At 32.4% G+C, this 13940-nt stretch overlaps 2 protein-coding genes across 2 annotated transcripts; one reads left to right on the plus strand and one right to left on the minus strand.

Annotated features, from left to right (window-relative positions):
- Positions 1-727: 727 nt before the first annotated feature.
- LOC133333530 (uncharacterized) lies at positions 728-7967 on the minus strand. Its single transcript, XM_061541847.1, has 2 exons — positions 7913-7967; positions 728-1890 (listed from the first exon to the last, which is right to left on the minus strand). Exons 1-2 carry the CDS (start codon positions 7965-7967, stop codon positions 728-730), a joined length of 1218 nt encoding a protein of 405 aa, XP_061397831.1.
- Positions 7968-9847: 1880 nt separating this feature from the next.
- LOC133333531 (uncharacterized) lies at positions 9848-11194 on the plus strand. The gene has a single exon (XM_061541848.1). The coding sequence runs from the start codon at positions 9848-9850 to the stop codon at positions 11192-11194; it is 1347 nt and encodes a 448-aa protein (XP_061397832.1).
- The last annotated feature ends 2746 nt before the right edge of the window (positions 11195-13940 follow it).

The raw sequence follows: 13940 nt of genomic DNA on the forward strand, positions 1-13940 counted from the left end.
TCGGAAAGTGTGTATCGGCGAAAGTACATTCCAACTATGGATCTCCCTTCACAAGCTTCGGTCAATACATCATAACGGAATTTTGGGTGATCTGACAATTTTCTGTCTTTGACTACGTATCTATCATTGGGAAGCACCTTGTTTATGTCATAAGGACCTTTAAATTTTTGGCAATAGCTTTTTTCTTAACTCCTTCGAAAGTGTCTACGTTCTTTATTACTACGAAATCTCCGACTTTGAATGATCTGATCGTATAACCCTTTTCCTTGGACCTTTGCTCGTTGTACTTCTGTGTGTTTATAATAACGACCGGTAGACATCCTTAATGTGCACTGTGAGATCCGATATTAGTCTAAGTTAGATATGTTTAAGTAGTTCTTAAGGTAAAATGTGTTTAAAATAAAATAAGAATCAATCAAAACCGGAAGGTTGCCTGTTCTATTCTCAAAAAATTGGTCCATATGAGGTCTTCAGGAATCGTTCGAAGAAGCTGGTTACATTTCTGGATCAATACCATTGCGTCTGCTGATAATTTTGCTCGCAGCTGTGGGTACACTTAACGATTAGACACAAAACAATCCTCCATGTGTACGTTCTGCGATGAGGCTAAATTAAATTATTTTAAGTAGTTCTTAAGTCTAAACATTGTAAAATAAAATTCGAATTGAAATAGCTTCGATCCGGGCTTCAGCGGGTAATTCAAAATGCATTAATTTAATAATCAAACTTATGATTTATTTCCATTATCCTTTAATATTTTATCAATTTCCCGCAACAACTTCTCGACCGCACCAAAACGGTCTGAACAATTTTCCATCGGACAGGCAACACAATGCTCCAATCTTTTCCATAATTCCGGATATTTTTCCATTACCCAGTCGGGAATAGGATATAGAAATCCCTTCGTTTTATCTCGATAAAGATCCTCACTTAAAAATTGGCAGGCGGAATAAATATTCAAATCACTTAGAAAATACGAGGCAATATCATCAGGAGAATATGCAAAACATCCGGGACATTCGATATATTCATGACGATGAGTTGAGGATTTATATTTCACCGCTTTGGAATCTACCACAAACAGAGTATCCAAATCGACAAATGACAAACGATTTTCCGGCACACTATAGACCACGTTATCGGCTGTCAAATCGGTGATATAAAAACGATAATCTCCGAAGCCGTGTGAGAATTTCACACTGGCCAGCAGTAACTGTTTGGCAATTTCTAATTTTAGAAAAAAGTTTTCCCTATAGTAATGCCATAAATCCTGACCCGCATATTCTTGATAAATTGTAAAACCACAAACTCCTTGGGTTTTGGGTACCAGGAAATCTCTGGAATATAGCAATGGCATAAACAGAGGTTGTATATTAACCAGCAAATACAACCATATGGTTAGGCTAGGTAAATTGGTGTGATAGGTCCCCAAAAAATCAACAAATCTGTCGATTCTCTTTAACGGATAGAACTGCATGCCATCCAAACGTTCGGCTGCCAAAAATTTACTTTTCAGTGCCCTCTCGTTGAGGGTGAAATTGAAGTGATCCTTGGAATTGGCAAAATATTTTGCCAGCAATCTGGTTTGGGTTCCATGTACAGCATACAAGCGATTTGATCTTTTACAGCTACGCTGCGGTAGTAATGTTATAAAATTTTGCCATACGGATGGTTGTTCGGAATTTGTTACCAATTTTTCCGTGAGATTCTTGCAGGTGTCTTTTTGGCTTTGGAAACATTGAGGGCAATAGTCCAGGTCCTCTTGAAATTTATTTAAATGTTCTTGATCCTGTAGTTGCATCTTAAAGTCTAGGGTATTGAGAGCCACTATCAACAGGATGATGAGACGTATATGGGAGAGTTCACGCATTTTGGGGGAGCCGGATGCAACTGCAAATAGAAGAGAAATGTTTTTTGAAAAATTTGCCAAGAAAAGCTATTTCCATATTTTTAGAAAATCCACGCCCAAAGGGAGACCTCGAAAGTTATTTTTAAATAAATCCACACCTAACGGAAGACCTTGAAATTTACTCTTGTTCTTTTTCTTCTAAACCCCACAAATAATAAATTGCAAAGACCTGCCTTCTTAGTCTTCTTCATGATGGTTGCTGTTTATTTTCCTGCACATCTTCTCTTCGTCTGCCCTGATAATAAAGAGGCAATTTTTTTGTTTTTGCAGGTTCTAAAAATAACTAACAGTTCTTAAGTTGTTGCCTTCCGATCGTCGATATGGTGTGGCACATGTTGCAGAAGAAGATGAAGAGCAGTTATTAATGGTGGTGGTAGAACATGTTACAGGCAGAACCAACAACACCAACAGGGATATTTGCTGGGTAATGAAACAGGTTCAAGGTTTTTGTTTCGAAAGAAAAAAATTGCCAAACCACATGGCCCAACCGTAGAAGAAAAAGAAGTCGAAGAATATGACCATTAACTTAATAGGATTGTTAAGATTTCGAAGTAAACTGTTTTGTAGGATAAAAAAAAACAATAACAACAAAAACAATAAAAAAGATGGATGAAGGCCATGCAAGAAATGCCATTGGCTTTATTTTGTAGTTCTTAATAAAATGTTTCTAAGATAGCGAAGAGTTCTATCAAGGATGGATATTTAAACGTTTTCTTAAGTAAAATTCAAAGTTTTCTATATAAACTCTAAGCATAATTGAAAAAATTTCTATCGGAACTCTTATTCAGCTAAGCATAATTGAAAATTTTCTATCGGAACTCTAATTCAGCTAAGTAGTATTAAAGATTTTCTATAGAAACCCTTATACAGCTAAGCAGCAATGAAGATTTTCTATAGAAACTCTAATTCAGCTAAGCAGAATTGAAGATTTTCTATCGGAACTCCAATTCAGCTAAGCGGGAATTAAGATTTTCTATCGGAACTCCAATTCAGCTAAGCGGAATTGAAGATCTATCAGAACTCTAATTCAGCTAAGCAGAATTGAAGATTTCCTACAGAAACTGTTATTCTGCTAAGCAGCAATGAAGATTTTCTATAGAAACTCTAATTCAGCTAAGCTGAATTTAAGATTTCCCACAAAAACTATTATTCAGCTAAGCATAATTAAAAATTTTCTATCGAACCCCTAATTCAGCTAAACAGAATTGAAGGTTTTCTATCGGAACTCTAATTCAGCTAAGCTGAATTGAAGATTTTCTATTGGAACTCTAATTCACTAAGCAGAATTGACGATTTTTTACTGAAACTTTAATTCAGCTAATCAGAATTAAATATTTTTTATCGGAACTCTAATTTAGCTAAGCGGGAATTCACCTAATCAGAATTGAAGATTTTATATCGGAACTCTAATTCAGCTAAGCAGAATTGAAAATTTTCTATTATATTTCTAATTCAGCTAAGCAAAATTGAAAATTTTCTATCGGAAATGTTATTCAGCTAAGCAGCAATGAAGATTTTCTTATGAGTTGTGTAAAAGATTGATTAAATGAGGTAAGGCCCACAAACAAAATCAATTTAATGATTTTATTTAATAATAAATTATTCAAATATTCATTATTTATTAAAAAAATTGTTAAAAGTTATTTAATTTTATTAAAATATTCAAATAATAATGCAATTATTTTCTGCTTTACGTCTGAAGAGGTCTCTCTCTCTCTTTTAAGGAAGGAGTTAAAGACAACCGATGTCTTGTCAGCTGTGTTTTGACCAATGGTGGGCAAATTTTCTCTTAAAAATATTTAAGGGAAAATAAAAACATGAATTATTCTTTGGAATTTATTAAATTTAATATTTTTAAAGCATAAATAATATTTCAAAAAATAAAGCTTAAAAAAACCAAAGCATTGATTTATTTATAATAAAATATAAATAAAATAGTTGTTTTTTATAAAAACAACAAGATATTTTTGTAAGCTTTACAACCAAAACATTGATTTATTTATAATAAAATATTAAATCATTTATTATTTATTACAAGCTCTATTAAAATTTATTTCATTTTAATGAAAAAATGACAAAGAAATTCCTACACTTGTGTTCATTTTACATCTGGGGAGCTCTCACTCTCTTTTTAAACAAACTGTTGTTAATGACAACTGATGCCTTGGCAGTTGAGATTTGGCGGGCAATGTGGCCGTCCACAATGACTATTTAATGATTTAAATGCTAAAACATTACAAAAATATTAAATTGTGAATAAAAAATATTAAAGACAATTATTATTTATTGAAAACATGGTTAAAGTTCTTTTTTTATTTAAATAACCAAAGAAACACCTACAGTTGTTGTCTCTCCTCTTTACGTCGAGGGCTCACTCTCTTTTAACACAGAGCGTTGAAGGCAATTGACGTCTTTCAAAAAGACGGTTGTTAATGACAACTGATGTATTGTCAGTTTTCTGTTTGGCGGGCAATGTGACCGACCACGAAAAAGTTTACGAAAAAACTTTAAATGGTTTATAGAAAAATATTAAATTACATAGTTATGATTAATTAATAATTATCTTTAATTTTTGTTTACATTAATAAAATAGTCAAAAGAACAATTGCACTTGTTTTTTTCTTCTTTGCGGTTTATGTGTGGGGAGCTCACTTTTAACACAGAGAGTTGAAGGCAACTGATGTCTTGTAAGTTTTGTTTTGGCAGTCAATTCTGCCGGCCATAAAAAAGTTTAGGAAAACCTTTAAATTTTTAATAAAAAAATATATTCAATTATTTATTAATAAGTGTTGTTGTTATATTAATATGAACTAGTCAAAAGAACAATTCCATTTTTTCTTTATGGCTTATGTGTGTGGAGAGCTCGCTCTCTTTTTAAAAATTGGCAGCTGATGCTTTGTCAACTGGCAGCTGATGCTTTGTCAACTTGTTTGGCCAACGGCAATGTATGTGTGCGGCCACAGGAAATATTTAATAATTATAATAAAATAATAATAAATTATTAAACTAAACTATTAAAAATAATAAATTAATAAACTATTTATTAAAAAACAACATTAAAATTTATTTTATTTTAATAAAAAAATGTGAAAAGAAACACTTGTTCTTCTTAACGGTTTGTGACATGTAAGGAGATCGCTGCTCTCTTTTAAAGTAGGGAATTAAATGTGGACGGCCAAAATGTTAGTTAATAAAGAATGTTCTTTAATAAAAAAACATCAATGCAAATAATTATTAAAATATCAATTTTTCAGAAAATTTTTGTTACATTGATTTTATTTTAATAATATTTTTTTAAGTAGCAGTTGCACTTGTTGTTCTTTTCGTATATTGAGAAAGGTGAGCTCTCTCTTATGTTGATCTCTTAAAACATACAAGACGACAGAGTGTCAAAGTTGTGTGTATGGTGGACGGTCAAAATGTGGCAGACGACCACAATGAAATAACAACAGCAAAGCAAAACAACAATACCTTGTTGGCCAGGTGCGAGCAAGGTAAGTTAAGAACATTGAGAGAAAAAAGAGTGACGGAGAGCTATGAGAAAAGAAATACTAATCGCAATGATGGGCAAAATTTCTCTTAAAAAATGTTTAAGAGAGCATAAATAATATCCAAGGAAGTTCAAAAAATAAATTCATTAAAAAGTTTTCGGAAAAAAATTTCTTTAATGTTTATTTTTGTTTTAACATCAAAAAATGTAAAGAGAATCCATCAACGCTGGTGTACAAGTCTGCCCAACTATGACTAATCGTCAAGTTGGCAGAAACAAACACGATTTGCAAATGATACAAAAGTGTGAGATATCTATATTTCTGATTAGTTGTGTGGGGAGAGTTGTGCTTAACGCATCGTTCGCGAATAATACGTCCCGAGAATTTCCTATAACTGGCGGACCAAAAAAGAAAAGACGTATAATAATATAAAAAACAACAACAACATAATACAATTACAAGCAACAAGTTGATATTCTCATTGATTTATCAAAAGATCAGCTGGCAAAAGCACACAAACGTTCTACTATATATTGGTCAAGTTCAATAAAACAAAACAAAAACACAATACTTAAAAAAAAACAAACTAACTTCCATCAACAAAAACCAACAGAGAAATAAATCAAAAATATTTTATAAATAAAAAAACAAATAATGGATATTTTTTGTCATCAAATAATTATAAAATAAAAAAAACGCCAATGAACAACAGCAACAAAATTAATGTGCGCAATTGAATACGAAAAAATTAGTATTTAATCATTAAAATTAACAAACGACAAAAAACAAACCCCCCAAACCAAAATACCAAGGCAAACACAAACGTTCTAAACTTTTTGAGAGAGAAAGGAGAACTGACAAAATTTTACAATAACAACAGCAGCAAAAAATTGTCAAAAACGTTTACATAAGATAAAAAAATCCACAACAACAAAAATTTTGATGGTAAGTTAAAAAGTGTTTGAAATAAACTGTTATAACATTTTTAATACAAATCAGTTTTATTTACTTTTTTAAGGAAGATAAAAAAATGTTCAAAGTAGAGATTGATGAGTAGAAATTTTTTGAAGATTTTAGACTGAGAAATCCCATGAGAAATAAAATTTGTAAGCATCAAAAATTTTTTTTCAAAGTAAATATTGATGAGTAGAGAATTTTTTGACTGTGAAGTCCCATGCGGAATAAACTTTGTAAGCATCATATTTACATATTTTAATACATTTTTTTAATTTATCTAAATTTTAACTAGGCCAAAATTTACAGCAAATCAAATATTTATTTTAAAAAAGATCAAGCTGTAGTATTTTGTTCTCAAATTTTCAAGTAGAAAACTGTCAAGTATTTTTTTTTTATCAAACTACATTGTTTACCAACGAAGACGAATTTCAACAACTTTGATAACATCATTACATGTCAAGTAGCAATACAAATAAAAGATCTTGTTAACATAAATAAATAATTGACAATATATGTATGTATGTATATATTTCTTAAATTTACTGTTATATTACAAATATTTCTAACTTTTTTTATTTAAAGATAAGAGGACTCGTAATGCTAAACAAGTCAAAAAGTACTTATTTGTGCTTAACATAGAACTCAAAGTAAATATAAACATGTGAATGAAGCGTTCGAAGTTCGAACATTGGATACCCTCCACCATAGGTATACTGACAGGTACTAGAAATGAAAATAGTGGACCTATACCGACATTACTACAAACCGATTTATGTAAATTTGCATTCAATTCGAGCGAACCCCCCTAAAAAGTAAATTACAGCCAATTCGGGCGAAAAAATGCTGTCAAAACCCTCCAAAAACTGAAAATTGGGGGGTGCCGTTATATGGGGGCTACCAGAAAAAAACGGAACTATATTTATAATTTTTGGGGGGAGAAATTTGCTACCCAATAAAAACTCGAAGTACTAAATTTCATCGAATTCGCGCTCATGAACCTCAAAATACCCGAAAAAATGGGGGTCCCGAATATGGGAGCTCTGCCTTCACACTAAAAAGATGCAAAATACAATTCGAATTGGCTCTCCATTCGAAATGGTTTATATCACTACCGTTTCCAGACGACATATCTGTATCTAAAAGTCACGAATAAAGTTCTTCTAAGGACTATAGCTTATATCGATCAATTTCATAGTTATACTGCCGCTTATTGTAGCCAAACTCAAACTTTATGCTAATAATTATTAAAATATTTCATCGGCCATGAATTAGTCATTGATCAACTGATCGTAAGATTTCGGGATGTTAATATTAAATATGGTCATTGGCAATTTTCTCAAATTTATATCTAAAATTCACTTTCACCCGAAATGAAAGTGAAAGTAAATTAAAAAAAAACATGTGACAGTTCTTCAATATTTCCATATTTGGAAATATAATCCAAATTCATTTGTTTTCAAATTTCAAAATACATTTCACAAAACCTGGTCAGCCTGGTAATATCCCCCAACGATTTTTTTTTTATTTTCATTTCAATACGATATTTACTACCTACCTCTAACTACCTGATTGAGTATCTGCTCAAAGGTAAACGACAATAAACCACACATTGTGACACACACACAACATGATCACCTCCCTTCGAGATGAATGGCTAGGTGGTTGGCCGGCTGGTTGTTCTCAAATGAAAAAAATCACACGAACTGTCTAAACTTTAAGGAGATTTACTTTGGGGGTTTCTTGTTGTTGTTGCTGCTACTTTTTTATTTATTGTTGTCCGAGGATCTACAATTAAAGTTGATTTTATTTTGATTTGTTGTTGTTTTTGTTTTGTTCTGGGTATTTGATTTTCATTATCACATGGTGGTGATGGCTTAGAACACAAACATCGGAGTATAACCACAACAGCAACAATAAAAAAGTGGTTTGTCATCATGAAGTGTTGTGTATTTTATTTTATTTTTAGTTTTAATTGTTTTGAATGTTTGTTGTTGTTTTTTTTTTTTCTACCGGCATTTCTTAACTGGTATTTGTGCTCTGGAGGTTTCAAAATGTTCTAACTACATATAGCAGAATTGAGATGGCTATTTATGAATGGGCTACAGTCGGACAAGGTTAAAATTAATTCCCTTTTTTTCACCGAATTGGCTGTAATTTGATATTTTGGGTAGTCGTTCAGTGACAAATCTTCATACCAAAAATCATCAATATTGAATCACGTTTTGTTATAGCTCCCATATTACTTAACCTCAATATTTTCAAAATATTGTGGTTATCACTTAAAATTTTCATCCGAATAGGCTGTAATTTGATATTTTGGGTTCTCATTGGTTGACAAGTCGTCCTGACAAAAATTATAAATATCGGTCCATGTTTCGGTATAGCTGTCATTTTCCGATTATTTATGACAGGCATTTCAACCGAATTGGCTGTAATTTAATATGTTGGGTTCTCACGTCATGACAAATCTTGCAACCAAAAATGATCAATATCGGTTCACGTTTCGGTATAGCCCCCATATAATAGTTTCCCTAATTTTCCGATTTTAAGTCAGAATTTTCAACCAAATTCATTGTAATTTTATATTTTGAGTTCTCATGGTGTGACAAATCTTCACACCAAAAATTATCAATATCGATCCATGTTTTTGTATAGCCCCCATGTAACTTAGAATTTTCAACCGAATTGGCTGTAATTTCATATTCTGAGTTCTGAAATCAAATTAAAAATTCAAATAAACATTATTCTATTAATAACCTCATAGTTTCAAAATTTTTTTTTTACATTTATCCATGGTCAATACACTTTGGCTGTTGGCATACAAAATCACATAGTTTTTTTAATATGCTAATTATTTTATATTTTTATATATATATATAGGAACATTTGTTTATTTACTTTGTTGTTGTTTTGTTCTGCAATACTCAAAAAAAGCCAAAGACACGTGAGCCCTGGACGACGATGTTACCTATTTTGTATTCAAATCAAATATTATGTTTATGGGGAGAGACAAAACGTGCTTATTATTATGTATTGAACACGGCCCGGCTGTTTACTATTTCATGTTGTGTAATTAGAATAATAATAATATTTGGAATATATTTTTTTCAATTTCAATTGTAAATCAAAAAAATATATTTCCGGTCTTAGTTTTTTTTTTTAAATTACACTAGACTACAAAATGTGTTTTCTTGCCTTCTTGATTTCAAAACTGTATGCTAACGGTAATTTTATTGCCAAAAAAATCAGGTTTTAAACAAAGCCATTAGGCCAAAATGAGGCGAGCCCTCTTCTTTTTTTTCTTGAAATATTTTAATTTATTTATGAAAACGCAGAAGAAGAAAAAACAAATATTTATGTTAATTCGCCTTTTTTAACTGTTTTGGTTTATATGAAAATATATATGTCTATTTTTTATTTTACATATTTATAAGAGACCTTTTCTAAGACTTTCTCTTGATCTCAGTGTGTTTTTTTCATTTCATTACAGATGGCCTCGGCAACAGCCGCCTCATTTGGTGTTTGTCACCCCCAAATCAAAACAAATTATCACTTTGAGAATTACAAAAAATCCAACCATCTTTTAACAGCCGCCTCCGTACGACCACCACCACCCGTGTCACTGGCCCTGCGCTATGAACAGCTGTTGGCCAGTGAAAAATATTACGACTGTGTGTTTCTATGTGCCGGCCATGAAGAAATACGCTGCCACAAGCTAATTTTGGCCACAGCCAGTCCCGTTTTTGAGGCCATGTTCTTTGGGCCGATTAGTGAAAAACAAAATTGTATCGATATTCTCGATATGAGCAGTGATATATTTCGTCTTATGATCAGCTACATTTATACGGGCAGGGTTAATCTGCATCATCTCACCCTAGAGGAGGCAATTGAGCTGTACTATGGCGCGGAGAAATATTTACTGGGCGATTTGAAATTGGAATGTCTGGAGGCCATACAAATGAAGCTACGCTTTTCCAATATTTTGGCTGCCCTGGAATTGAGCATTTGCCTGGATTTGAATAGTCTGCTGAGTATTTGTTTCAATTTTTTCGTACGCTGTTGCCTGCAAGAGGCCCAATTTGTGGCCTATCTGAAGACGCATTACTATCATGTGTCGAAGGATTGCCTAAAGGCCCTTATCGACCTGTGTAGAGAACAGATACCCGGCCAACAGTTATTGTGGTTCATATACGAATGGTGTCAGCAGGAGTGCCGGGAAATGGGTCTTAAGCAAACGGAGTGTTCCAGCATTATAGAGGATCTCGACTTAAAGGATTGCAAGCAGGGTCTGCTAGAAGGCGGCAGTGAAAACAGGCTAAAACCTCAGTATTCTCAGTCGGTGGAAAGATGTTACTACAAGGCATGCCGACCCTTTACCATTGACCATGACAATTGTCAGTGGTCGACATATTTGAAATCGAATCGTTTTATTTCACTGCAGGGTCTCACGCTGCACAGTCGTTTGACACCGCACCTAACGCCAGTGGGTCGTCCGGTGCCCAGTACGGAATATTATGAAAATCTAAGCATAGAAATTACAACAGCAGGCCATCAAAACCACGAAGAAGATGATCAGCCATTACGCTGGACCCACAGCATCAGCAAACAATTGACCAAATACAATTGCGATGTAAACGTGAAATGGTCTCAGGGTATTGTCCTCTCACCGGATGTTGAATATGAAATTAAATTAATATGGCATCCTACACAATGTCAGGGTGCTGAATATCCCTGCAGTTTGTATTCTTCCCAGGTGGATGGTATAGAATTTCGGGACTTGATGGATTCGCACAGTGGCAGTCTGATAAAGGGGGTACATTTTGTGAATTTAGTTTAAAAAAAATTAAATAGTTATAAGTTTTGTAAGAAAGAAAGAAACAAATTAAAATAAAAAATTTTGAAAATTTAAATAGCATTAATTAAGCGTGTAATAAAAACAAATTTTAAAAAATACAAAAAATTGAAATAAAAAGATTTAAAATAAAATTAAAAAAGAAATAAAAAAAAATAAACACCAAATATTTGCTTATAATAGAGTATAGGGGAGACTGGGGCACCTTCGGCATCGGGCACCTTCGGCAATCGCGTTTTTGTAGCTCTCACCGTACATCACTACTTTCGATACATAGGTATCGAATATCGAAATAAATAACTGACACAAAGTTTGAAATTTCTAGCTAATAAGCTTATTTAGATACATGGGTTTTTGTATTTTTATAGATGTTTCTGTAATATTTCAATTCCATTTCGTGTATAAAACTTTTTATATTTTTAAGACAATATTATTAGAAAGTGGTTAACTACGATGTGTATTATTATAAAAATATTTAAAAATATAATGTTTTTACTAAACTGATCGAAAAAAATGAAAAAACTATAAAAAGTACATTCGGGGTACATTCGGCATTTACAAATGCCGAAGCTACCCCGGGTTGGGGCACGATCGGCGAATTTGACTTTTTTTACAAAACTGTAAAATTTTTTAACTAATACTATTTTTTACATCTTTTTGGTACTATTTTTTATAATTAAGTGTCCGAGGACAATAATCAGCCATAAAGTAGTTATATATGTTGAGTAAGTACTGAGATATAGAGCTCTAAAAAAAGTGCCGAAGGTGCCCCAGTCTCCCCTAATAAGGTATTGAAAAAAAAAACTTGAAAATATGGTTTTACTCAAAGTTGCTCCCAAGATTCTTATTGTGTGGTGAAGGGCACAAAAAATATTTTTTCCAAAATTAAAAAAACAACCATTTTTATTATATACCCTAAAGGGTTTCACGTTCACACACACACACACTTCGGCAGACAGTCAGCAAAAGAAAAGGTTCATTAAACTTTCTCGTCGCAGCAAATGCTTTCCAGATGAGTACGTCGCTGATTCTTTTCTGCTTCTTCTTCTAATTATTCTTTATAAAAAAAAACAGTTTGACGATTTGATTTAAAAACCAGTTTTTATTTTGGAAATAAAATAGAAATTAGGTATTCATCGCCAATGATGATGATGATAAAGCCTTTTTTGCCAATCTAATACCAGATGATTGATGATGCTAAAAATTTGGTATAGAAAGGGCAACAACAACAAAACAAAATCAAAAAATAGCCTGAGCAGGCATGGTATATTTTTGATTTCACTTCTATTTGGTTGATATCACAAAAAGCTAAGGCTTAAGCAATTCCAAATTGGCTCTAATTTGATATTTTGGGTTTTCATGGGGTGGTAAAAACGACCTGCCAAAAATTATCAACATAGGTCCAAGTTTCGGGGTAGCTCCCATATAAAGGTACCCCTTAATTTTCGAATTTTTTACATTTTCACTCTGAATTTTCAACAGAATTAGCTGTAATCTGATATTAATATCGGTCCACGTTTTCGAATAGTCTCCATATATGTTAACCTCAAAATTTAAAGATTTAATATACGTTTTTTAAACGAATTTATTATAATTCGACATTTTGGGCTCCCATGTGGTGACAAATCTTCACGCCAAAAATTATCAATATCGGTCCATGTATTGATATAGCCCCCATATAACCTCACCTAAAAATTTTAAGATTTCATACAATTTTCTTAACCGAATTGGCTGTAATTTCATATTTTCGCTTCTTATTGTTTGACAAATCTTCACACCAAAAAGTATCAATATCGGTCCACGTTTTCGTATAGCTTAGACTCGATATAAGGCCCAACATTGAAGTAAAAATCCTAAATACATATTTCGAAATTTAGGGAACTATTCAAAAAAGTTTATTACCTGATATTGGTTTTGTACCTAATGCTCTTTATTTATTATCCTACCTATGTATATTCCTTTAACGGTGGAATTACAACTTCGGTCAGCTAATAGATCCCCCAGCCATAGAATATAGTTCAGTCTTAGTGGAAGTGTCGGTATAAGGCTTCCCGGTGCAAATTCAACATCTAGTTTGAAGTACTCTAACAACAGAGTTTTTGTGAGTGCCCTTAATGCCTGCTCATTCCTTGGATAATCAAACTTCTTGTTTTGAGTAGAAAAAGCTTAAGTTTTTTTTAACTTACCAACTTGCAGGCAATTATTTCGTATTTCAGTATTCATTTATTAATAAATTTAATCAATAACTTTATAATTATTTCCAAACCAAGCGCGGACCATTTTTTTATTCCAATTGGAGCGTTCCTTTTAATTACAATGTCGCTTTTTAAAGTTTTGACGGCGTTACGGAATTAGACGAAATAGCATTAAAACGTATTTGATAAAAGCCAGAATCAAAACAAACAAAGATTAGTATTAGTCTCTTAGGTCGCAAATTGGACCGAATAGGGGAATAAAAACAAATGAAGCGAAGATAACAGGGTTGCTTTAAGTCAAAACAATGAACTGGGCAAAGAACAGGGTGGTTCAGAGATTGTGATAATGAATTTAATAATGATATAGGCTATTGGTCTGTTCCCGTACTGCAAGAATCTACTATTTTTTACTACGATAAAACACATAAAATGCAACAAATTAAAAATTTGGAACAGAAGAAACACTGAAAAAAATGCAAAATCGGCAAACAAATCATGATTTGTTTGAACAAAAATAACAACAACAACTCTAGGTG

This window comes from Musca vetustissima, unplaced genomic scaffold (assembly GCF_032173495.1).
Source record: "Musca vetustissima isolate MV318-11 ecotype Yass unplaced genomic scaffold, APGP_CSIRO_Mvet_v1 utg20336, whole genome shotgun sequence".
In the NCBI taxonomy this organism is placed as follows: Eukaryota; Metazoa; Arthropoda; class Insecta; order Diptera; family Muscidae; genus Musca; species Musca vetustissima.

Coding starts and splice junctions, on each gene's coding strand:
- LOC133333530 (XM_061541847.1), bottom strand. CDS start 7,967: ATGTGTGGTTTATTGTCGTTTACCTTTGAGCAGATACTCAATCAGGTA. Junction 1,891..7,912: donor ACTCAATCAGGTAGTTAGAG/GTAGGTAGTAAA, acceptor TTCTATTTGCAG/TTGCATCCGGCTCCCCCAAA.
- LOC133333531 (XM_061541848.1), top strand. CDS start 9,848: ATGGCCTCGGCAACAGCCGCCTCATTTGGTGTTTGTCACCCCCAAATC.